The following is a 24652-nucleotide window of genomic DNA, read 5'->3' as shown; positions in this document are numbered from 1 at the left end:
GATCCAGGGGGGCAGGAGGCACACGCCCCCCCCCTTTTTGTCACGAAAAATAGAGAAAAATAAGAGGGAGAGAAAAAAAAGTATAACAAAATAAACTATATACCAGGATTTTCCCCAAAATCTTGACTGGATCAAGATTTGATATTTTGAAGGCCCTCAAAAAGTTTTGTAAGTGACATATTTTACTTGAAAGATATTGCGTTTTAAGTGACTGTAGATACAGGGCCCAATTGGTTTTTTTGTTTTTTTTGCGGGGGGGGGGGGGGGGGGGTGGGGGGATGAAGTTTACCTATTTCTCAGCAAGCGTAACAGTATACCTTACCCATAATGGAAGCTTTTCTGTTTGAAATAACTATGATTCCCGTAGCATTTTTCATTGTCACGGACAAAGATCGGTGTGTGTGTAGGGGAAACAGGCCTGGAAACCACCACCCCCCGCCCCCCCCCCCCTCCCTCCACCTCTCACCTTTAAAATTGGAAAGTTTACCTCGATTTCGATAACAATTAAAAAACACTTTTTCGGAATTCTTGTTTGTTTCTCGCAATGTTTGGGTCCCCTCTGTATTGGGGGTAGGGAGGTATACACAAGCTTGTTCTATGTATTGCCCCCCCTCCCCGACATCGCCCCGCCCCTTTTGCACGCACCCTCTCCAATCGATGTACCCAGAGAAACGCCCTCTGTCTGTCACGCTGGTTTCCAATATTCATTGCATGCATTTGTTATGATTGATTACACAGTACCAGCCACTGACCGTCTAAAAATGGCAGAACACGGGACGAGGTGCACGCAGCAGCAGTGGAAAGGGACAAAACTTGTGGTAAGAAACAAGCAAATTCACAACATCTCTCGTCTGGAAAATGAGTGAAGTCAGTGTCAATACCAAGTATTGATGTTTTTGAGTATGGGTGCAGTTTCTCATATTTTGCTGTTGATCTATGGGCACTTCTCGTGAAACTGATGATTTTGCCGATCGGAAATTGATTGAGTTGCAACCCAGCTGTTTTGAGTTACAAAACACAATGGCTGAATGCGGAAGTGTAATCCAAATACCACAATGTTGACATGTAATTTCTGACAGGAAAATGTCCTTGGGCTGTGACAACTTTTAGCCATGGACTCCCAAGGTGGAACTGGAAGTGTAACTGGCAGTATTGATAACATGCCATTAAAACTAGAGGAAAGGGTGCAGGATTTAACATTAGAGTTAGACAGCACGATGAGTAACAATGTTGGAAAGGTCAAAGAGATTTCTGCAGCTGAAACTGGTGAGCACGGTGAGCTGTCAATAGGCATGGGCAAGGCACCACCTTCACAGGTTACTGTTGTCTCTGTGAGCCTAGGAACCCAACCAGAACACCATAAGATAAATGGAGGTTCGGACTTGTGTTTTGAAGAGGTGGAGCTGGGATCGAACAGTGTTGAGAACAGTCTTAAAGATGAGTCCGCAGACGAAGTAAGAATAGTGAAAAGAAAAGTCTTTCCAAGTTCATCGAGGGCAGTTGAGGAGCGAGGCGATCTTCCAAGTCTCTCTGCAGCGCCTGTGAATCATGAATCGGTCAAAAGAACTAGTGTAGAGACGTCAAACTCAATGGAAGCTACCGAGGCTAGTTCATGTTCAGCAATAAGAAGGGATCTTGCCATAAGTGGACTTACAACTACTGCAACAAGTAAAGATGCAATAATCTCAGATCAGGATTTAGTATTACGACACCAATATGAACGGACACCAGGGGATGGGGCAGAGAACCCATTGGACGCATTTGTAGCGCCCTCAACTCAAACAAACAGTGATACATTATCCAATACTGCGTTGTCAGAGTCGGATGAAGAGTCCCATTCAACTGACTTGCATCCAGCAGTGTTGGACATAACAAGCAGCGAGGAGCATATCTTGGGCGAACTTGAACTCCAAGATGAAAATCCCTCGTCTCCTGCGACCATCGATGTTGTCACTCTCAGCCCCCAGGAATTTGTTAGCTCTAACCTTAAAAGACCCAAATCACTCGAAGGTTGTTTTAATCTTGACGCAAACAGCCCCAGATGGACCTCCCCGGATAAGTCTCACTCCCTTAGAACAACTCCCTCCGCCAGTACCCCACGTTTTCTTGAAGAATTCACCGAAGCAGGCAAGGCTGCTACGGATCAGCTTCAAGAAACTCTCTCCGGATTGGCACAAGAGGGCCAGTTTGACTCCAAGAACCCCCGCCTGTCTGGTATCCTTCAACATGAGCTCAGATCTAGGGCTTCGTTCACGAGCGTCTCAAGCCTGAGCACTGACTATTCATCATCTCTTGCCACGGACGATCTTAGCGACACGAGGGAAAGCTTAGAGCCAGGCTTTGTGGAAGTGAGTCTTCATAATCAAACAAGTACAGGAGATCACTGGGCCTTTGCGACCCAAGGAGCCAAACCCAAGAAGAGAGGCTTAGCTGGGTTCTTATCAAGGTACGTATGGAGATAGTTGCGATAATTGTAAGCCTCCATCCCCCAAACTGTTGGGTGGGAGGTTGGAGGGTTACCATTATCACAAAGGGCTCAACAAAATCTCATTTTATGATTTGCATCATTCATTATTGTGAATCATTCATAGTTGCTAAACAAAGTGTGATAAATTGAAATAACAAGTGTTGTAACCAAATAATTTATCTCAAGTCAAGTCAAATCGCAAGTCGTCTTTGCGCAAGTCATCTTTGCTCAAGTCAAGTCAAGTCACAAGTTTTTTTCCCTCAAGTCAAGTCAAGTCACAAGTCATTTTCCCCCACAGTCAAGTCGCAAGTCGGTGGAATTGGCGACTAAAGTCCAAGTCCCCGACTCGAGTCCAAGTCACCGCCTCAAGTCAAGAACACTTAAACAACACTGGCAAGAATAAAAATCACCATGATGGCACTGTTGAAAACTCGTCTTTCAGGGATGAATCAAAGTGCTTCGTATCGAGCCACAGATCCCACAATAAATCTTTGCTCAATTTAAAGAAAGTAAGAGTTCTTAGAGCTTCTAATAAAACTTGCTATAATAGAAAACTTTTCTTTAAAAAACCCATACACTGCCACTTTTTAAAAATTAGTTTGTGTGTGCATGATGTGCGCGGGTACGGGTACTGGCAATCTAGTAAATTAGTGATGTCATCAGAGAATTTTGAATCAGCCAAAGGACTGGCCAATCCACAGTTAGGACCAGTCTTACTCTAATTGGGAGTGCCCAATCAATGGGCCCGTTCAATAGTTGTGGCACACCATCTCTTTAACTAATGCCATATCAAAATAATTTGACATGCTGTAGTGTTGAGTGGCTTACCAGCAGTGTACAAATCTCGCTGGTCATGTGATGTTGACATATATTGCAATGCAAGAAGGGACTTCCCCATGTCATTTCCTAACACTGAGTTCTAAGCTACCACTCAGTGTTAAGTCCACAACCAGTTTACATACATTACAATCACTAAGAAAGGAAGGTCAAGTCATAGTCTTTGCCGAACGGTGCACTGTTTGGGTGTCTTTTGAAAACCCTGTTTTAAATTTGGACACTCTGATTTATCTGTCGTGAACAATTTGGACACCCGGGTTTGAATTTGTTAGCAAGTTTTGACACCCTTATACCAAATCCTGGCTAAAAACTCTGAGAAAGTACGCCTTTAAGGATATGTCTTCAATCTGGAAGTAGTTCAAATGTTACTTCCTGAGTGTTGAAGGTTACATTGTAGGATGTGATAGTCCCAACTTGATTATTATCTCAAAGCCTGCGCCCATCCTCCGTAACTTCTGTATGATTTTGTTGAATATTAACTTTGGTTTTTACCCATACACTGATGTGTGTTAGCACTGTATACTCAGTACTTTCCCGAGTCCTGTGAAAAAATATCACAGGCATGTTACTCGGGTGGGATTCGAACCCACGACCCTTGCAATTCTAGAGCAGTGTCTTACCAACTAGACTACCGAGGTTGCCCGGCAGCTAGAGGCAGTTCGAATCCTATGTTTTGGCAGCGGGTACCGCAACGATATAGTAGATGTTTGTTGAAGGTATTTGTAGTCAGTATTTGGTAGGGCCTATTGGTAGAAACCCAAAGGTACGCATTTATTTACTTACTTTGCCTCTGAGGATTGAGGAGGGGGATGATGTATTGAATCAATCAAACTCTACCAAAATTCTGATGATTTGGAGCGTGGGAAAGTTTTTGTCATATGGCTTTACCAGTTGGCCTCTGCATATTTATTGTAGTTGTTTCTTTTAAAGGCAGTGGACACTATTGGTTATTACTCAAAATTTGTATTAGCATAGAACCTTTCTTGGTGATGAGTAATGGGGAGAGGTTGATGGTATAAAACATGGTGAGAAACGGCTCTCTCTGAAGTGCCATAGTTTTTGAGAAAGAAGTAATTTCCCACGAATTTGATTTCGAGACCTCATGTTAACGCACACAACTTTGTGTGACAAGGGTGTTTTTTTTCTTTCATTATTATCTCGCTAGTTCGATAACCGATTGAGCTCAAATTTTCACAGGTTTGTTATTTTATGCATTGAGATATATGTACACCAACTGTGAAGGCTAGTCTTTGACAATTACCAATAGTGTCCACTGCCTTTAAGACCCTGTGGTTTTGCCAGTTTTAGTTTAAACTATAAACTGTCATCTCTCTGTGACTCATTGAGCCAGGCGCATAAAAATACGTTAAAGGTACAGGATTGGCAAGGTTCAAAGACATCTTTGTTTAGTTTGAGGCTGAAAGCAATTATTTTTGAAGTTCAAACTACAGTAGAACCATTTTTTTTATATAAAATATTTTTCTCTGAAATGAAGTCAAATTTGTGAAAACTGTATCTGAAAATCTAAAATAAAAACACAAAATTAAAGACTTGCTGAAACTTGCGCATGGACTCACACAACAGAAAGTCTCACAGATTTGATATTTCATAGTGTATGGTTAATTTAATCACATAAAACTTAAAAAACTGTCTGCAACTAGTTTATACTCTATTCTGTAGATCAATCCAGCCTGTATTAATTCCTTTAAAGCCATTGGACACTTTCGGTAAACAGTATTGTCCAAGACCCACACTTCGTGTTTTACAACTTGTGAAAATCTGAAACCTGTGAAAATTTAGGCTCAATTGGTCATCGGAGTCTGGAGAAATTAGTGGGAAAACTCACTCTTGTTTCCACACGTTTCGCCGTGTCATGACATGTGTTTAAAATAAATTCGTAATTCTCGATATCGAGAATTGATATTGTTTGAATGTTTTCTCAAAATTAAAGCATTTCATGGAATAATATTTTAAGAGAAGTCTTTCACCATTACCTTCTGTAAACCCTGTAAGTTATTTGTAAATCTGTGAATTAATTTTGTTTCTGTTCCAAAAGTGTTCAATGGCTTTAAGCCCAGGCTTGACAAAGACCATGTAAAGTGTACAGCGCAAGAACCTGGATCGGGCACTACAAATAAATTCAGTATTTTTTATTATAAACACCCGTCACTGAAGTATACTTCACAGAGGCACACATGTGTTTGGTATTTAAACCCCAATAAACAATCAGAGCTTCGAAAATGGCTTGCCTGCTTGCATTTATCTTGGGGGGAAAAAATCGCATTGGCTCCGAAAGTCAATGCTGGTCCTTGCTTATTGCTCAAACATTACCAAGTTGCCAACAAGACTGCATTGTTTCTTGGGCCAAATTAGAACATCATTTGAAAGTTTTAAAGACACTGGACACTGTTTGTAATTGTCAAAGACTAGTCTTCTCACTTGGTACATCACAACATAATATGCATTTAAAATAACAAACCTCTGAAAATTTGAGCTCAATCGGTCATCGAAGTTGCGAGATAATAATAAAAGAAAAAACACCCTTGTCACACGAAGTTGTGTGCTTTCAGATGCTGGATTTCGAGACCTCAAATTCTAAATCTGAAGGCTCAAAATCAAATTCGTGGAGATTAATTCTTTCTCGAAAACTACAATGTACGTCACTTCTTCTTATTCGATGACGTTTGTTCCAGGTAATATCTACTAACAAATGTATGTGTATAAAAAATGTATAATGAGCATCTGGGAGATCTGGATGAGCCAAGGGTCTGGTCTGTTAATTTAATTTCAATCACAGTTGGAGAGATTTAAAGCATTGATAAGGACCCTAATGGATGTGTGACCTTACTGAGGTTACCATGATCGCTTTGATAGGCTAGAGGGAAGCCAGGTTGTACACAATTTCATTTATACACCAATGACATAAAACAGTAAACACTGAATGTTAGCAGTGTACACACGTACTACTCTTTCCAGAGAAGACTTTGTGGAGTTCTTGGTCCTTGATTTGAAAATCTCTATGGCATTGACGGAGGGCAGGGCTCAAATTTTAAACTGGACCACAGTAAACTTGGGCGATAACCACGATATTATCGAATATCGCGATACTAATTTGGAATCGATTTCGATATCGGATCGATTTGGTTTTAATCGAAATCGATAGATCGCGATATATCGCGCTACAGATCAAGTATCGCAAAATTGCTAAATCGCTATGTATTTCCTAGCTGAGACATCTTGCACCTTGAAGGTTTGGAGTAAAACCAGAAGATTAGGTCATTAAAACACCTCTCTATTTGCTATGACTGTCTCTCCTACAACTTTCAGTTGAAGAGTTTGAAGACTGAGTTTGAAGACCAAGTGAGGTTTTATGCTAATAATTATTTTGAGTAATTACCAATAGTGTCCACTGTCTTTAATAGAACATTTTCACATTTGATGGAAATTTAGTGGAAGTCCTGCAGGATTGCTCTTTGTGCAATATGATCTGAATGTATGTTCACTGCCATGGGCAAGCTCCCCTGTGACTTTTTGTACACTTCACTGAGGCCAGTTTTCGTTTCACTCAGATTTTCTTTCTTTCCTTTGGAATGTAGCTTTCCTTTTATCATGGCCTCACAGCCTCATTTCATATGAACCTTATACCTGATCTTTTACCCTTGCATGGAGAAAAACATCCTGGTGTGTTTACATTTCAAACTGCAGGGTGCTCGTTCATACACATGTGGGCAATTCCACACTAATCATGCTAATGGGCGCAAAAGTGTGACACAGGAGGGGAATGTTGGATAGTAGTAACAAAATGAAGTATTTAATAGATGTTAAATTTGCATCGGGGAAAAAGAATATTAATTTTTTTTTCTTCTCCCACCCGAGTTAAATGCCTGTGATTTTTTTCACAGGACTCGGGATAGGTGTATATGGGTAAAAACAAAAAATTAATATTCTTTATCCCGATGCGAATTTAACATCTATTAAATCGTTTGCAGTACCCGCTGCTAAAACATAGGATTCAAACTGCCTCTAGCTACCGGGCAATCTCGGTGGTCTAGTTGGTATGACACTGCTATAGAATTGCAAAGGTCGTGGGTTCGAATCCCACCCAAGTAAAATGCCTGTGATTTTTTGTTCACAGGACTCGGGAAAGTACTGAGTATACAGTGCTACATACATCGGTATATATGGGTAAAAACCAAAAATTAACAAAATGAAGTATGTGGTCATGTATTTTTGTCTGTGTACATTCAGAAGCACATGAGGGTTGTGGTTAACAAAAAAAAGAAGTAATTACCAATAGTGTCCACTACCTTTAAGTTCTGTATTCATAGATGTTATGACGCATTGAACCCATCCTGAGTTAGGATGAGTAAAGGCCTGGTCACACAGGCCCCGATAACGAGAACGATAACGAGAACGATAAAAATGCACGCCCTCGATTGGTTGAAATGCTCCACGCAGAATACGCCCACGCTCATTCAACCAATCGAGGGCGTGCATTTTGATCGTTCTCGTTATCGTTCTCGTTATCGGGGCCTGTGTGACCGGGCCTTAACTCGACCTAACTCGAGTTAGGAATAATCGCCGGGTTTCAGGAAATCCACCACTGGCCGGCAAGCTCAGATGTGAAGAGCATCCCCTGTTATAAAACGCATTATGGACCAGTTGAAAAAGCTGGGGTCGAGTAAAATGGCAAGCTACATCATTGGGTGGATTTCACAAAGAGTTGAGACTAGTCTTATCTCGAGTTACATGTGTAGGATGAGTTAAAGGGAAGGTACACGTTAAAAACTGACTTGGTAACGAGCTTTGGGGAGCTGTTGATAGTATAAAACATTGTGAGAAGCGACTCCCTCTGAAGTAATGTAGTTTATGAGAAAGAGGTAATTAAACCACCAAGTGAGAAGACTGGTCTTTGACAATTACCAAACGTGTACCTTCCCTTTAACCTAACTTAGGACTACATGTATCCTTAAGTTTTAAATATCTCCTAAGACTAGTCTTATGTAAGATAGTACTGACTATGTAGTTTTAAGTTAGGACTAGTCCAACATTAAGTTCTTTGTAAAATTGACCCACGGTCCCACGGACTTGATAGTCGCTGAACACGTTTAGGGTAAACCCTGTCAAATACAGTCATCATTTCTTTCCAAGTTCTTTCCAGTGAGTGAGTTTTAATACAACTGTTGTTAACAACAAAATATCCTGGAAACAAATGTTGTTGAGGTATTGACAGTGTGCATGGTGCGTGCAAATTATTCTGTTATTCCAAAAAGTGTTGCACTACACCAGGGTGACACAATCTGTCCTGACACACCCACTAAGTAGAACTCACTTCCAAACTCAGCTGGGGTAATGACACTTTACAAGGTTTTCATGTCAAATAATGGCGAGATTCTAACAAATAATTTGTTTTGAAATATGGTATCCTCAAAAAATACTTTACAGGTTATACCTGCAGGCCCGAAGCCATGGCCTCCATTAGCCTTGGTCGTGGCCTTGGTGCCTTCGAAAGTTTCCCATTGACTTTAAGATTTTCCAGTGGAAGTGCCCTTTGCTAAATGAAAATGGCCTTGCCCTTTTCAACATGGTTGAAGGTGAAATTCCAGGCCTTTAATCTTTCCCAATAAACAGAGTTTTCATGTTTTAAAGCTTTGTGGAAAGTCTTTAAAACCATTTTTAATCTGGTCTTGTGGAAACAATTTTGGTCCAGTAAAAAGTATGAACTACAAATCCTGCAGTCTTGTATCAGTCTCGTAACCTTTTCCCCATATTTTAGCCATGCCCCATGTGAAAAAGGGCTGTACGAAATTGAGCAAAAAAAGACAATTCTTTTGATGACGGTATACTCTTAAAGCCCCACTTGAAAGACTTCGGGACACTTTTTTTTTTAACAATCCCTGAAACCCATGACCTTAAATCTGTAGAAATTTTTCTCATCAGGTGTACAAATTATCCATGGGACCATTTGGTACATGGTTTTCACAGCATTTCAGTGTTGAACTCATGCTGTGGATCCCTGCTGTGATTTGACAATGCTCCAGACTTGGGCTCATGTTAACCCCAGGGAAACATAAACCAATGGGCAAATGTTCAAGGCTGCCAGATGGTTTAGGGATATCAGCAGTCAACAAAAAGTTGACCCAAAACAAAATTTGTTTTTATTTGTTTTCATTCGTCATTTTCGTTTGTTTTGATTTGATTACATATATATGTAAATACCCAACAGGCTTGGGCCCAATTTCATAGAGCTGCTAAGCACAAAAATTCGCTGAGCATGAAATTTCTTTCTTGATAAAAACAGGATTACCAACCAAATTTTCACATGATTTTCAGGGTAAGCAATTAACAGCTGAATACCAGTAACAAGCAATATCCAACAAATGGGAATTTGGTTGGTAATCCTGTTTTTATCAAGGAAGAAATTTCATGCTTTTAAAGCAAATTTTTGTGCTTAGCAGCTCTATGAAAGGGCACTACAGCGTTATATCCTTGGTTCAAAGGGAATTGCACATTTCTACTGGAGCATTTTAAGGGCACCAAGGCAATGATCCGGGGTCATGGAGGCATACGTTTCCGTTGCCTCGGCAAACATTTCCGTTGCCTCCATGTATTGTAGTATCAGGCCTCTAAATTGATTAAATACCCTCAAGTTTCAGGGTTGAGGGTCGGCACCAATATGCAGTTGCAAACGCTTGAACATTTTTACTTATTTGTGTGCTATATTTCCTCTTGCCAACCGCAGTTGCCTACGTGTTAAACAGTTTTACTAATTTGTATACCATGTTTCCTCTGGCCAACCACAGAAATCTATTTCCATGGAAATCGTCGGGTAAATCTGTAGCTGTCGAGCAGGCTGACGGGCCGACAGGCACAGGATGGAAGCTGTTCAGCCGTAGTCCTGCTAAACAGGCCGTACAGAGTAAGCAGTTTGATGTAGAGTACCCACCTAAGGGAAAGACACACCCCCCTTCGCTGTCTTTGAACTGGCGGAAGAAGCAATCGGGTATGAGGCCTGCGTCTTCCACGACGGCGTTGATCCTCGAGAATAGACCTCTGTAAGTTGACATTCTTGAACTCAAATTTCCCACAACCTTTAACCCCAAGAATAGACCTCTTTCAGTTGACTTCCCTGGGAAAAAAAATCTAGAACCTGGACCCTCAAAATAGACTAAGAAGTTGAAATTCTTTGACAAAAAAAGCTACATTACAACCTACATGTAGATCCTTAATAACAGACCTCTGTAAATTAAAATTTTTTGACAACAAACCTAGAACCTAGAGAATAGACCACTGGAAGTAGTCGAGACATGCATGGACAAAAAATATGTTGACCTACTGTAAGAACAGTTTATTTCATGTGGGCCTACATGTACATTATGTACATTGTACATACATGTATCAACCAAACTTCACAAAAGACACTTATAAAAATATATAATATTGAAGTCTTATATAGCGCACACAGTGTCTACCAAACAAGGTACTCAAGGCGCTGAGTATATAAAAATACAAACTTTCAGAAAGATATTGAAGTGATGAATTATGAGACCCAATTATGTAGCACCTAATAAGGGTTTGCTACGGCGCATTTAGCAGCCACAGCCAGAAACACCAGGGCGAACCCTTAATGATAATAAAGAAGTCAATGATATTCTTCGATCAAGGAAACGATATTGGAATAAATCACTAAAAGCGTCAGACGTGATGAAAAGCTAGAGTTGCTAAACTCCCTGAGGCGTGAACTTTATATCGCCAGCTACTACCAGTGGGGTGTGCGATACAGCGACTGGCCATGCGTGAACAACCACTCATGCTTGACTTGCTAATCATGATGTAATGTTATGGAGATTGTGTTTGTGCAATAATAGTACATGACACGATGCGTTGTGACGTAGGTTGAAGGGGGGGGGGGGGTTGTACATAGGATGCTTAAGAATGTGTATTGCCATGGTTCACAAGCGAAGCTAACCGTTACAGAGCTGCGCCAACCACTCTCCCTGAGTCTACAGAAAGTTTCCTGAATATAAACCAATCTGTCCTGATGAACATAGGCCTGGTACAGTACATGTACTTCACACCTAGGCAATGAAGGCGATTGCCTACATACCCCAAATTTGGAGCTAAGCTTGGGCAATATTCATTTATTTTATTCACAATATGTCGCCAACGAAAGTTGTAGAAGAGACAGTCATAGCATAAGAGAGGTGTTCTAATGACCTATTCTTCTTGTTTTACTCCAAACCTATGGGGTGCAAGCTAGGAAATACATCGCGATATTGCGATACTTAATCGATATCGCGATATATCGATATTTTGATTAAAACCAAATCGATCTGATATCGAAATCGTTTCCAAATTAGTATCACGATATTCGATAATATTGTGGTATCGCCCAAGCTTATTTGGAGCCCTGGAAATACTACTGTAGATATTTCCTCATAGAATGCCCTTAACCAAGGAGAAAATGCCTTGGTGCCCTTGCCCTTTCACGTGGGCTCCATATCGGGCATGGTGTATGTAGTTTGAGAAAGAGTGTCCATAAATAACTGGCCCTGTTGGCTGCACTGGTAAAAATGTTTCTTATATATTATATTTCTTATGTCACTTCCTAATTTTGAGAATATATTTCTTTTAAGGGAGTGACACAAGATATATTTTCTCAAAATAAGATGTTTTTCTTATTTCAAGAATACAATTTTTAGCAGTGTGAACAAGGCCTGTATGCATTGTTTTTGAAAGGGCAAGGGCACCAAGGCATTTTCTCCTCGGTAAAGGGCACCCTATGAGGAAATTGTACATTTCTACTGATAGGATTTGAAGGGCACCAAGGCAAATGACAGGGGGCACGGAGGCAATTGCTTCGGTTGCCTCGGTGAAGTATCATGCCTGCTGAACAAGTTGCAGGTAAACCAAGTAAGGGACATTGAGAAGTCTACATGAAACTTTATATATATATTGTTAATATTTCAGGAATCTGCCAGCCAAAAACCCAGACGAGGAACAAAAACACAAAGAGCAGTATGAGGAGATGGTCAAAGGAGCTAAACAAAAAGGTACAGGTCTGAAATCCCTCCAAAACCAGATTAGATGTTAAATTTGCATCGGGGATAAAGAATATTAATTTTCTTTTTTTTTACCCATACACCGATGTGTGTTAGCACTGTACACTCAGTACTTTCCTGAGTTCTGTGAAAAAATATCACAGGCATGTTACTCGGGTGGGATTCGAACCCACGACCCTTGCAATTCTAGAGCAGTGTCTTACCAACTAGACTACCGAGGTTGCCCGGTAGCTAGAGGCAGTTCGAATCCTAAGTTTTGGCAGCGGGTACTGCAACGATATAATAGATGTTAAATTTGCATCGGGGATAAAGAGGGGGGGGGGGGGCGGGTGGCGGGGGCCCAGTATTGAGGACGGGGATTGTAGGAAGGCCTTAATTTTATCTTGAAATTCCCTTCCTGTATTTTGCTTTCTACAGAGATGAAGGTTTACAAGCAGCAGATGAAGAAACTTGCCAAACAGCTCAAGTACGAGGAAGGAATCAAGACATTGCTGCACGTATGGCAAGCGGATATCTTAAAGGGATGGGACACTGTGTAAGTAGAGATGAGACCTATACATATCATTACTTCATGGCTCTGCTTACCGCTGACTTCTGCGCTTACCATCACCATTCTCCGCTTACTGTGCAAGCTAAAATAATGCAAAAGCTGTGCACATAATAATGCACAGGCACAAGCAAAATTTCACAGCCAACCCTTTTTTTGTTAACGGTAAGCTGAGCCATGAAATTGGGTCTTAGGTTCTCCCAAAGTTCCACCAATGTGACCCTCTCTAATACTTAAATGAGTCGTATAAGGATAGAGGCTAACGGCAAGTTGTTTTTTTACACTCGGTGCACCATTTTGTTTCCTGTAATCAGACAAAGACAAAAATAGGCGTTGTCACGTCTTCGCTTGAATCATTATGAAGGTGGCGGAAGCGCGCGAAACAAGGTCTTCATAATGTGTTTATCTTGGTTTAAAAGTGCTACTGTGCATTCTGGAGCATTCTACGGTTTTCTCTTGAATATTTTTGTGAAATATAAGAAATAAAAAAAAGTATTAAAAACAAAAATGGGAAAGTTCGGAGTACCCAGTGCTTAGTAAACACATTTCAGTGTGTAGGGATAAACACAAATAATATTTCATCCTCAATGCAATCCGCTCGTGGCACGGTTGGCTTGTGCGTAAAGCGCCCGCATTTCACCAAGGTGACCCCGATTCGATTCCTGGCCAGGGCCATATGTTAGATGAGTTGTGCGTTGGTTCTCTGCTGTGCCACTAGGGTTTTCCAGACTATCCGGTTTTCCTCCCTCAGGAAAAAATCAAACACTTTTGATCTTGGCTGTGCTCTGTGGTCATAATGGGTTGATGTGGCTAGCAGCCAAAGGCGCCCTTGCATGCCTGCTTCTCAAACACGTTGTAGTGGCGACCTTCGCAATTCAGCTCTAGCTGCGAGTAAGGGCGATTAGCCCCCCAAATTATTATTATTATTATTATTATTAAAGTAATCTTTGGAAATCAACAGTTATTTAAACTTGACACTGACTTTGCCAAACTGTTCGAACCCTAACAGCAAAGGCAGTAAGAAGACTCGAGACATGTGGTGGCAGGGGATCCCACCAAGCATCCGTGGTAAAGTCTGGATGTTGGCCATCGGTAACGAACTCAACATCACCCCAGAACTCTTTGAGATCTTCTTAGCGAGGGCGAAGGACAGGATTAAGGTGTTTAGCGAACCGGACACCGAAGATGCCGAAGAAGGTAAGCTTAAGGGTTTGCCCAAGCCTAGGCCTAATTTTATAAAGCCTGTAAGCACACAATCTTGCTAAGCACAATAAGTATTGCATAATAGATGCAGATTACCAGCCAACATAGCATCTGTTTACACTGTTGTGACTGGTGCCTTACTCAATTTTTTGCTTAGCAAAAAAATATTTCGAGCAGTATTTTCTGCTTAACAGCTTTATGAAATCGGGCGCTGGAGTTTAATCTTTTGAAGGCAAAGCCATTTTCCGTTTTGCAAAGGGCGTAACTGACACGTGGAATCTAGTCAAAACGTTGAGACCAATTAAGGCCTTACTCCGCGGTGGCAAAGTTTTAAAGATCCACTATAAACCAATGTAGTAGTCCCAGCCGATTTCCTACCTTTCGTTAACCAGCAGGACAGTTCTTTTCAGAACTGAGAAGTCTCCCGAATTCCCAAAATTTACTCCGTGGTAGTTGAGTATTAAGCAAGACAGTTTTTGGAAGAAGATAATCTACTTGAAAAGCAGATACACACATGGTGTGGCTTTTGTTGCCTTGTTTTTCTCTGCTTTTGTTCCTGGTGGTATAGAGTGCTGTTGTTGCCCTTGTGGGGGTTGTTCTTTATACATGTACATGTTTTTGTTTCTCTTGTTCTGTGTTTTGCTTTTTCTACAGGGTCCCCAGGGAGAACCGTGTTCTTAGACTGATGGGGCTACCCTGTATAAATAATACTTAATATAGGTTTCTCGGTCAAATTCGACAAATGAGCAGTTCGAATTAAAGCAGTTTTGCCTCTCCAGTTGTTACTACGTTTCAAATTCAGAATTTGGCCATTCAATTTCGTTTTGAGTCAAGTCAAATTCCTTAAGCACTCTGTTCAATTTAGCGTAGCGTCATTCTTTTTCATGACACACATGCCTCAAGAAGGGCTGCACATTTGAATGCTGCTTTGATGAATTGTTAAACTGAATGATTATTTTGTTAGTTCGAATGACGCAACATTACATTTGACTAATCCCAAAACGAAATCGAATGACCCTTTGAATACCATTTGAATTTTGCTAAAAAAGAAAAGCTCGGTGGTTAAATTGGCTGCTCATTTTCCGAAATTGACCGAGAAAACCTACAGTAATAATACCAATAAATAATACTAAAAGCCAAATATATAATCAAACTACCTTGTTTATTTTTATATTTTTATGACAGTTCATGAGGCCAGCAGAGAGGACAGTGTTGATGTTATCCGACTTGATGTATCTCGTACTTTTCCCCATCTGTGTATTTATCAAAAGGTAAGACAACTTTTTAATTTTGGAGTCATGATTTAAACAACCATTCATAAATACCTTGGACAATTTCGTTATTCCTATTTGTGGAGAGCGCGTTAGTGGGGGTGTTTAATCCGTTGATAATGACCAGTGTTTATAACTGATTGTGAGCGGAGACTCCGCGCTAGTCTTGATGCAAGACGTTTCTTGTTACGGGCGATGCGGGCGCTGTCGGTGAGTTGGCCGCGCTGTGTGTGAAAGGAAAACCAGCGAAAGAAGTAATTTTTTGCAAATTTGATTTCTAGACCCCATAATTAGATTTTGAGGTCCCAAAATCAAGCATCTGAAAGCACACAACTTCGTGTTCCAAGGGTGTTTTTTTCTTTCATTGTTATCTCGCAAGTTGAACGACCAATTGAGTACAAATGTTCACCGATTCGTTGTTAAACATGTAGGCATATGTTGAGATACACAAAGTGAGAAGACTGGTCTTTGACAATTACCAATACTGTCCAGTGTCTTCAAACAAGTGGAGTGATTGCTAAACGTATACCTTCCCTTTTTCGAGCCGACCTCAACTTGTGACCTTTGAATGATTATCTTTTCTTTTTGTTTGTCTAACAGGGAGGTCCCTACTTTGACCGTCTTCACAGTGTATTAGGTGCTTATGCATGTTACAGACCAGATATTGGTTATGTAAGTAATTTCTTTAACTGTCGATTAAATGAACACAGAGTTTGTCCTTCTCTTTCTGAACCAATAAGCTTCTGGCTGAGTGGTCTCAAACTATGATGCTGAATCACCAAAGTCTGTTTTGTGCCATAATGGTTCAGCAGGCCAAGCTTTATATCCAGTTTCCTTGGCATTTAACGATTCAGATTATTTATTTTTTTGCCCTGGACATGATGCAAGTCCCTTGTAGGTTACTCCCAAGCTCTCGTGGGTACCCATTTGCACTCCTGGGTGGAGAGAAGCAACTATGGTAAAATGCCTTGCTCAAGGACACAAGTGTTGCAACTGATTAAGCCAGGATTCAAACCCACATTGTGTGAAAGTGTCCGAATTCAAACTCTGGTGTTTCTAATCAGCAGAGTGTGGGTTCGAATCCCCAGCTGTTACACTTGTGTCCTTAAGCAAGACACTTAACCATTGCTTTGTCCTTCGGATGGGACGAACGCATGTAAAAGAACCCAGTGCACTTTTCGAAAAGAGAAGGGGTTCGCCCCGGTGTTCCTAGACCGATCGGTAGCAAGTTGCGAATCGGTGGCGAATTCAACTGGAATAGTTATTGGTTACGACCGCCAAAACACACCAAAGGTCCCTCAATGCCCCCCCCCCTCCTGTCCAATTTTGGAGTTCTAATTGTTTGCGATTCAATGATTACTTCTAGGTACAAGGTATGTCATTCATCGCAGCAGTATTTCTGCTGTACTTAGAGCCTGCTGATGCTTTCTGCTGTTTTGCTAATGTTCTCAACAAGTCTTGCCAACTTGCCTTCTTCCGTCTAGATCAGCCTGTGGTAAGTTTCATGGTCTAGTACCCAGTCTCTCTAACCTTCTCATTAGCACCCGATTGCTTGGTGGTCTAGTACCCAGTCTTCCACACCCTCTCAATAGCACCCGATTACCATGTCACATATACATTTTGGGACTGGTATCCTGCTCATTCCTGCTGAGTCTAAATGTTTCAAGCAATATTGTTTGCTTCAACAGCACAATGAAATTGGGCCGCACATTTTTTCTCTCTGAGTTTAACTTCACACAATATTTAAAAGTGTCCAGAAAATTAGTGTTTTGACAATTTTGTGATACTCCTTCTCCCATCTCGATCTTCTTCTATTTGTGTGACATCATCTTGACACTTAATCTTAGTATCACAAACTGATTGATTAATTGTTTAATTTATTGATTGTTTGATTGAATGTTTGATTATTCATGAATTCAATGTTTGTTTGATTGTTTCATTAATTGATTAATTGAATGATTGCTTCATTATTTGATTGACTGATTGATTGTTTCATTAATTGATTAATTGAATGATTGCTTCATTATTTGATTGACTGATTGATTGTTTGATTAATTGATCAGTTGATTGATTATGTGACTTTTCGACTGATTGAATTGTGACATATGTACAAAATGGTTGACGATTTAATTTGTATTTTTTATTGAATGATATATTGCTTGATTCATTGATTGATTGTTTGATTAATTGATCAGTTGATTCATATTTTGACTTAATGACTGATTGATTTGACAGATTTCTATATTGATTGACAGTTTAACTGATATTTTGTTTGATTTATTTACTGCTTGATTGATGGATTGTTTGTTTGATTAATTGATCAGTTATTGACCAATTGATTTGTGACATATTTATAAAATGATTGACGGTTAATATATATCTTTTATTGATTGATATATTACTTGATAACACGTGATTACATAATTTATATCTTGTCTGATTTTTGTTCTTTGATTGATTGATGTACTGATTGATTGATTGATATTGTGCTTCATTGATTGATTGATTTATTTGTTTCTTGATCAAATGATGGGTTGAATTACTAATTTATTGACTGATGTTTATTGATTGATTGATTGATTGATATATTGAATATTTGATTGATACATTCCCTCTAAGCTCTGGTCTATTTCTCTTTTCTATATTCATATTTAGTGATATTTTTCTTTTCATGCACTCTGAGCACCTATATAGGTGAAAATTGTGCAATATAAATATTCATTATTATTCCTATTATTATTATTATTTATATTGATTCATTGGTTGGTTATGATTGACTGATGGTTAAAATTATTGACTATAAGATTTCTTTTGAATCCTAAATGGTTGATTTGTTTAATGATTATAAATTGTTTGACTGATTGATTGATTGATTGATTGATTGAATGATTGATTATTAATAGATTGAATGATTATTTAATTGATTGATTGAGATTTGTGCTCTAATGTTTTACTCACTATTTCCTCTCATTCTTGGGACCACACACAGATGCAGTCGTATTTTGATACGTACGAGGAATACTTTGAGGATAATCTTCCTGATCTGTACAACCATTTTAAGAACCAGTGCCTTACCCCCGATCTTTACATCATTGACTGGTAAGTCACTCAAGTTTATGATACAACCTAACACGGTCAACCATTTTAAGAACCATTTTAAGCACCTTACCCCCGATCTTTACATCATTGACTGGTAAGTCACTCAAGTTTACGATACAACCTAACAAGGTTGGCCATTTTATGGAGTCAAAATTTTTACTCTTTAAAATGGCCGACCGTGTTTCTACGCGTTGTAAAAGGAAAACCGTGCAATTTTGAGGCATGGTTGTGTGGATCATTGTATTCTACTTTTAAATTATCTATCTAACCAATGTCATAACAAACGGTTTAAAAACGCTTTTCAAAAGCAACTTGACTGATCCAAGGCAGTGTGTTCCTTTAAACTAAACGATGATTTTGTTTTCTTTTTCTTGCTGTGTTACTAGGATGTACACCTTATATACCAAGTCACTTCCTTTAGACGTTGCCTGCCGCTTCCTAGATGTCTTTTTCAGGGATGGGGAGGAGTTCATTTTCAGAACAGCTCTAGGTAAGTCGATTCCAGGATTGCAGCTTTCCGGCTGGGGAGAGACCTCAAATTCTAAATCTGAGGTCTCAAAATCAAATTCGTGGAAAATTACTTCTTTCTCGAAAACGAAAACTACATCACTTTAGAGGGAGCTGGTTCTCACAATGTTTTTTCTTAACAACCTCTCCCCATTACTCGTAATCAAGAAAGGTTTGATGATAATAATTATTTTGAGTAATTACCAATAGTGTCGGACTACTGAAAAGTGTAAACATTTTTAAATTGGTTACTTATTTTTAAAATTTGTTTTTATATATTTTTTATTCAATATTCAAGTTAATACAAAAGAATAAATGATTAAACAAACATGATTATTTTTTACTTGATTCCAACATTCCATTCTGAATGTTCTTCCTTTGTTTGTTCCTACCAGGTATTCTCCATCTCTACGAGGACATCCTTCTTTCTTTAGAGTTCATTCAAATCGCTCAGTTCCTCACCAAGCTCCCGCTCATCGAGTGTGAGGTCCTCTTTAGGAGCATTGAAGTTATCGATATACATCAGAAGAAGTTTAGTCAGGTGTTGACGAATCACATGGCTAACAATAGTCACAATCAGTAGCGTCTGCAATCAGCCTAAGACCAACGAGCCACTGGCAGTCTAAGAAATAGAATCCGGAGAACGCTGAGTGTCTCATCGTGCGTGCGGTTTCGTTCTAAGACCATTTTTGTGTGCGAGTAGGGCAATTGACCAATGAACATACCAGAGACGGTCTATGTGCACTGACGTCTTGCCATTTTGCCAAACACGCGTGTCACGCGATGATCATTTTGCCATACACGCAGATCGCGGATCTCCACGCCATGAAGGCCTCGACTTGGTCGGCCTTGCAATGACACAAAAAAAAACAGTCAGTGCCAGGCTTTGTAGGATTATGCTGCACTTGAGCTATGACTATTTGGAACATGTCAGTCGCTTTTTTTTAATTATTATGACCCGAGTTGAAAATAATCGCATCAATCGCTGTAAAAAGAAATCAAGCCGGAAGAGCAAAATAATTATGTTCCCGACAGCCTAGAACCAATTAATAAATTTAACATTGAGAACTGTAAATGTATTGATTGGTTTTGTTTTGCATTAGAGACTAGTGTAAGCTTGCACACCAATATCAGTTTGGTTACTAATGCTGGTCTTTAGTCGTTGGTGAACCATGGTGCATGTGTAAGCTAGAATATGTGAGCCTCTCCAATGCACAACTCTGCCGCGCGCGCCAAGCATACGCGCACACATGTCGGACTTTATTTTGTCAGACTTTTGGTGGCGCAATGGGTTGTGATTGGTCAATACGCAATGGGGCAGAGCTTAATGGATCAGTATAGACCAATGTTTCTATGATAGTCATGGCTGTGGCTAGGTCCCTTGTGTCTGTACTTTTAAATGGAAGCCATATTCAGCAGCCACAGCCAAGATCCAAAGCCATTAACTTTTCCTGTAGCTGTTAATTTTCAAGTATCAAACAGGAGGGAAACTGACGTGGGGAAATTTCTTTAAAAGTTTTAGTTGAACAAATACAAACTGACTAGATCAGGTTTTAACCATGCGACCTCCAGATTAATGTACGGGCGCTCTACTTTACCAACTGAGCAATCTAGCCCTAATGTTGTAGAGTTTCCCTTATTTGTCAATGACTTTGTTCGCTGTAGTTTTTTTGTACTGGTGTAAGTACGTTTTTTTTTTTTACATGCTTTGTGTGTGTGAGTGTGTTAGCAAAAATGTATCGGAATTGCACAAGGTATTTGTAAAAATTGAAAAGAGCATGGTGTAAGTGGATGTTAGGGCGGGCGGAGGTTAAATGTCGTCATGATTTTTTTCGGCAAAGATTTTATGCAAAGAGGCTTTGTTACATCATCAAAATTACTGTACAGATAATTTATGGGTTGTATTATTCAGAGGTTAGTTTCAAGGAGGTCATTTATTAAAAAGCTATGATTTTTATAAACCCAGTGGGTTCGAATCCCACCTGAGTAACATGCCTGTGATATTTTTTCACAACACTCGGGGAAAGTACTGAGTATACAGTGCTAACACACATCGGTATATGGGTAAAAACAAAAAACAAACTAATATTTCGAACTGCTTCTAGCTACCAGGCAACCTCGGTAGTCTAGTTGGTAAGACACTGCTCTAGAATTGCAAGGGTCGTGGGTTCGAATCCCACCCGAGTAAAATGCCTGTGATATTTTTTCACTGGACTCGGGAAAGTACTGAATATACAGTGCTAACACACATCGCTGTTAAAACCAACAAAAAGTTAATATTCTTTATCCCGATGCAAATTTAACATCTCTTATAACCATTGGGTTTATAAAAATAAAATTTTAGTATTCTCCAGAAAGAAGAAATTATATTGCTCGCACAGGTTTAAAAAGCACCACCAAAAATACAAAAAAGTTACAAAAGCAGAAACAAATGTTGCACAAGGAAAACAGCGCACAATGGAGCCCTTCTTTAAATCAAATGAGTTTAACAGCAATCATGAAATACTTTTAATAAAACAATTTTGAATTTAGTTAATTTGATAGAATCTGTATAGTAAATGGTACATATGTAAACAGTAAAGTATTAAAATTTAAACAATATCAGAGATAGTGGTTTTAGACCAAACAAGATTTGAGGATTGTACCTCGTATGCTCAAAATGAATGATATATTGTATGAAATTATATTTTATCAATGCAATTATTTATACTGATATTTGCACATGAAAAACAGAGTAGTAGACTTGAGTCAGTCAGGTTAAATCTTTATTTTGTTCCCCCGCAATGGGTTTGGCCTGACTGAGTCGAGTCTATTGTGATTTATGATATTATTGGTGAAAACAGAAGGCAGAATTGAAATTTTGTATATTATTTTAGGCATAGATATTTGCAAACAAAGCTGTTTTTCCTCAAAATGGTACTGCTCTCAAAAATAATTGTCTCCCCACGCTTCCTCAAGACAGTTGCATTATTCACTCCGAAAAAGACGTCGTCCAACCATATATACTGCGAAATGTGTGAAGCAGTGTGCAACGCCCGTACAACTGCTGTGTGCAGGTCATCCGCACTCATACCACTCTGCGCATGCGGAGGCCGTGGTTCGCTGAGTACACGTATACAGTGATACTCTTGCATACGCAGCTCGATCGGACGGGAAGGTAGCTCGGACGAGTAGCGTGGCTCATATAAAATAAAAAATGAAATGACCAACGAAAATATTTTATAGATCCTCTAAAGCTTTGATCAAAGCTACCCACACTTTAATTAAATCGGACACATTTTGGAAATGTCACTTAAAGTGGTGAAAACTGCAACATCAACCTTGATATCTTTGTGATTTGAGCTCTTAAAAATTCTTGAGATATAATTACCAGATACATGAAAGTCATATTATGTGAACATTTCAGCTGAATTCCGTTTCCGTTTGCTGAGGAAACTGGGGGAAAAACTGTCACAATGTTTCCACCTCCAAAACAGACAGTTATAGTCGCAGGGACGGAATTCTTGATAATAACAATTCTCATCGCATTGGAAATGCAGTTTCAATTTGTATGTAATCCAAATAATTCGCTCACCTGAAATTTCAATTTGGATTCGGCTTTGTTTAGGGCTAAGTATTTTCTGTTGTAATTTGTGTACAATGTAAATAGAAATAATTATTTTGTGATATTATAATACCAGCCTGAATGACGAATACTGAGATTTTATCCAATTCTGACAAAGGCTTTTTATACATTACATGTTTCTGTGAATCCAGGGGTTGATCTCACAATGATTGTCCAAACTTAGGGCTAGTCTAAGGTTAGGATGAGTTACTATCTCTACCATAGGCCCAGGTAATAGTTAATAAGCAGGACAGTTCTTTTCAGAACTGAGAAATCTCCCGAACACCCGAACAATCTACTCCGCGGTAGTAGAATTAAGCAAGACAGTTCTCTAAGAACAAACTCTACCTGGCAAGTAGATACACACATGGTGTTACCGCAACCCAAATATATGATGAGTAACTTGTCCTAACTTGAGATAAGACTAGTCTTAATTCTTTGTGAAATCCTCCCCAGGGGCATGAATAGACAAGAGAGGCGCACGTAAGAAATGGTCGGGTGATAAAGAGGTAGTTCAGTCTCCCTAAGGCTCATCAAAATTCAGGATTGAACCATAAAGTTCTCCGTACAAAAAATGATAAGTGCATCAATTTGAAGGGTTCTGAACATAGTGGCATTCTTTTAACATGAGGTTAAAGACTTTTATGTCCTCCCGCCCCCCCCCCCCCCATTTTCAGAAAGGACTATTTGAAAATTTTCAGATCACAAAAATGAAATTGACATTGGGGCGCTCATGAAATTTTTCACATCCATAAGTGGCTGTTGCCACCGCAACGCTGTTCAAACACAGTTTCTTCCCACATCCTTCCTCACTTCCTACCACATTATTATACACATATTGACTGGCAACGAGGTAATTAGTATATGTCTATTCCCACGAGGGACTTTTGAGTGACTAGAAGAGCGACCTATTTAAGGCCCCTCTTCTGGTCACTCACAGGCCCGAGGGGGAATAGACGTACACTAGTTACCGAATTATGCCAGTCAATATGTGTTTTATAACACAACTCAGTCTTAAATGTCAAATAACAGAAAAAGGAGTTTTGTAGTTGTTGTTCACGGTTCATGTCAAGAGAGGGCGCTGTTACCGCGGGCACTATATTAAAAGACTATTGCCCGCTCTGGTACTATTCCCGCAAAACATGCGCGCGCTCACTAGCCTATAGTAGTTCATCCTACGTGACCGTGTTTCAGCCAACCAGAATACAGAACAAGCAAGAGGTGTGTTATAATCCTAAATAATGAAGTCAAACACCATACCATGAGTTGTTAAAAACACTGGACACTATTGGTTATTGTCAAAGACCAGTCGTCTCTCTTGGTGTATCTCAACATGCATACAATAACAAACCTGTGAAAATTCGAGCTCAATCGGTCATCGAAGTTGCGAGATAACTATGAAAGAAAAAACACCCTTGTCACACCAACTTGTGTGCTTTCACATGCTTGATGTCGAGACCTCCAAATATATTTCTAAGGTCTTGAAGTCACTGGTGCCTCATTTAATATTTGCTTAGCAGATAAATTTTTTCAAGCATCATTTTTTGCTTAACAGCTTTATGAAATTGAGCCCTGATGTTATAAGGGTGACCAGAATTTGTCGCTCGTACCAGAATGGTCCATAACATAAAACAAAAACGTGTTTTTAGAAAACCAGAACCACCACTTCCTTTCAAGAACTCTTCCCCTGAACTAGTTTAATGTTTGTTAAGATGTGATCAGAAGTTCTGAAGTAGGCCAGGAGTTCAGTTTCTTTGTATCTCTTGTTGACGACGTATTAAACAAATTTAGTCTCAAATGTCAAATAGAATTTGGTGAACCAAAACGATTTCCTCTTTGCTGTAAAGACTTTTTATATTTTTGATAACAAATAATCGTTGTGAATTTCAGTTGATTTTTTTGGTCTGTACCTGAATATGTATCAGTGCATTAAGGATGAAGCAGTAATTCTTTTGTAAGTTTCTCATTTATATAACTGAATGAAAAAACAGGAAAAAATACATAAAGGAAATTATACTTGAATGTATATATTATACAGAATTATTAAATTAACAG

General features: G+C 39.4%; 1 protein-coding gene across 1 annotated transcript; it reads left to right on the top strand.

Moving 5' to 3' along the window:
- The first annotated feature begins 764 nt into the window (after nucleotides 1-764).
- LOC139940619 (TBC1 domain family member 14-like) lies at nucleotides 765-24626 on the top strand. Its single transcript, XM_071936959.1, has 11 exons — nucleotides 765-2446; nucleotides 10108-10359; nucleotides 12275-12357; nucleotides 12784-12901; nucleotides 13923-14110; nucleotides 15302-15387; nucleotides 15988-16059; nucleotides 16754-16882; nucleotides 18377-18486; nucleotides 18873-18976; nucleotides 19389-24626. Exons 1-11 carry the CDS (start codon nucleotides 1113-1115, stop codon nucleotides 19574-19576), a joined length of 2664 nt encoding a protein of 887 aa, XP_071793060.1. The 5' UTR covers nucleotides 765-1112; the 3' UTR covers nucleotides 19577-24626.
- Nucleotides 24627-24652: the final 26 nt, after the last annotated feature.

This window comes from Asterias amurensis, chromosome 8, assembly GCF_032118995.1.
Source record: "Asterias amurensis chromosome 8, ASM3211899v1".
Lineage (NCBI taxonomy): Eukaryota > Metazoa > Echinodermata > Asteroidea > Forcipulatida > Asteriidae > Asterias > Asterias amurensis.
The sequence above is the reverse complement of the archived record's forward strand: the minus strand, read 5'-3'. Positions and strand labels throughout refer to the sequence as shown.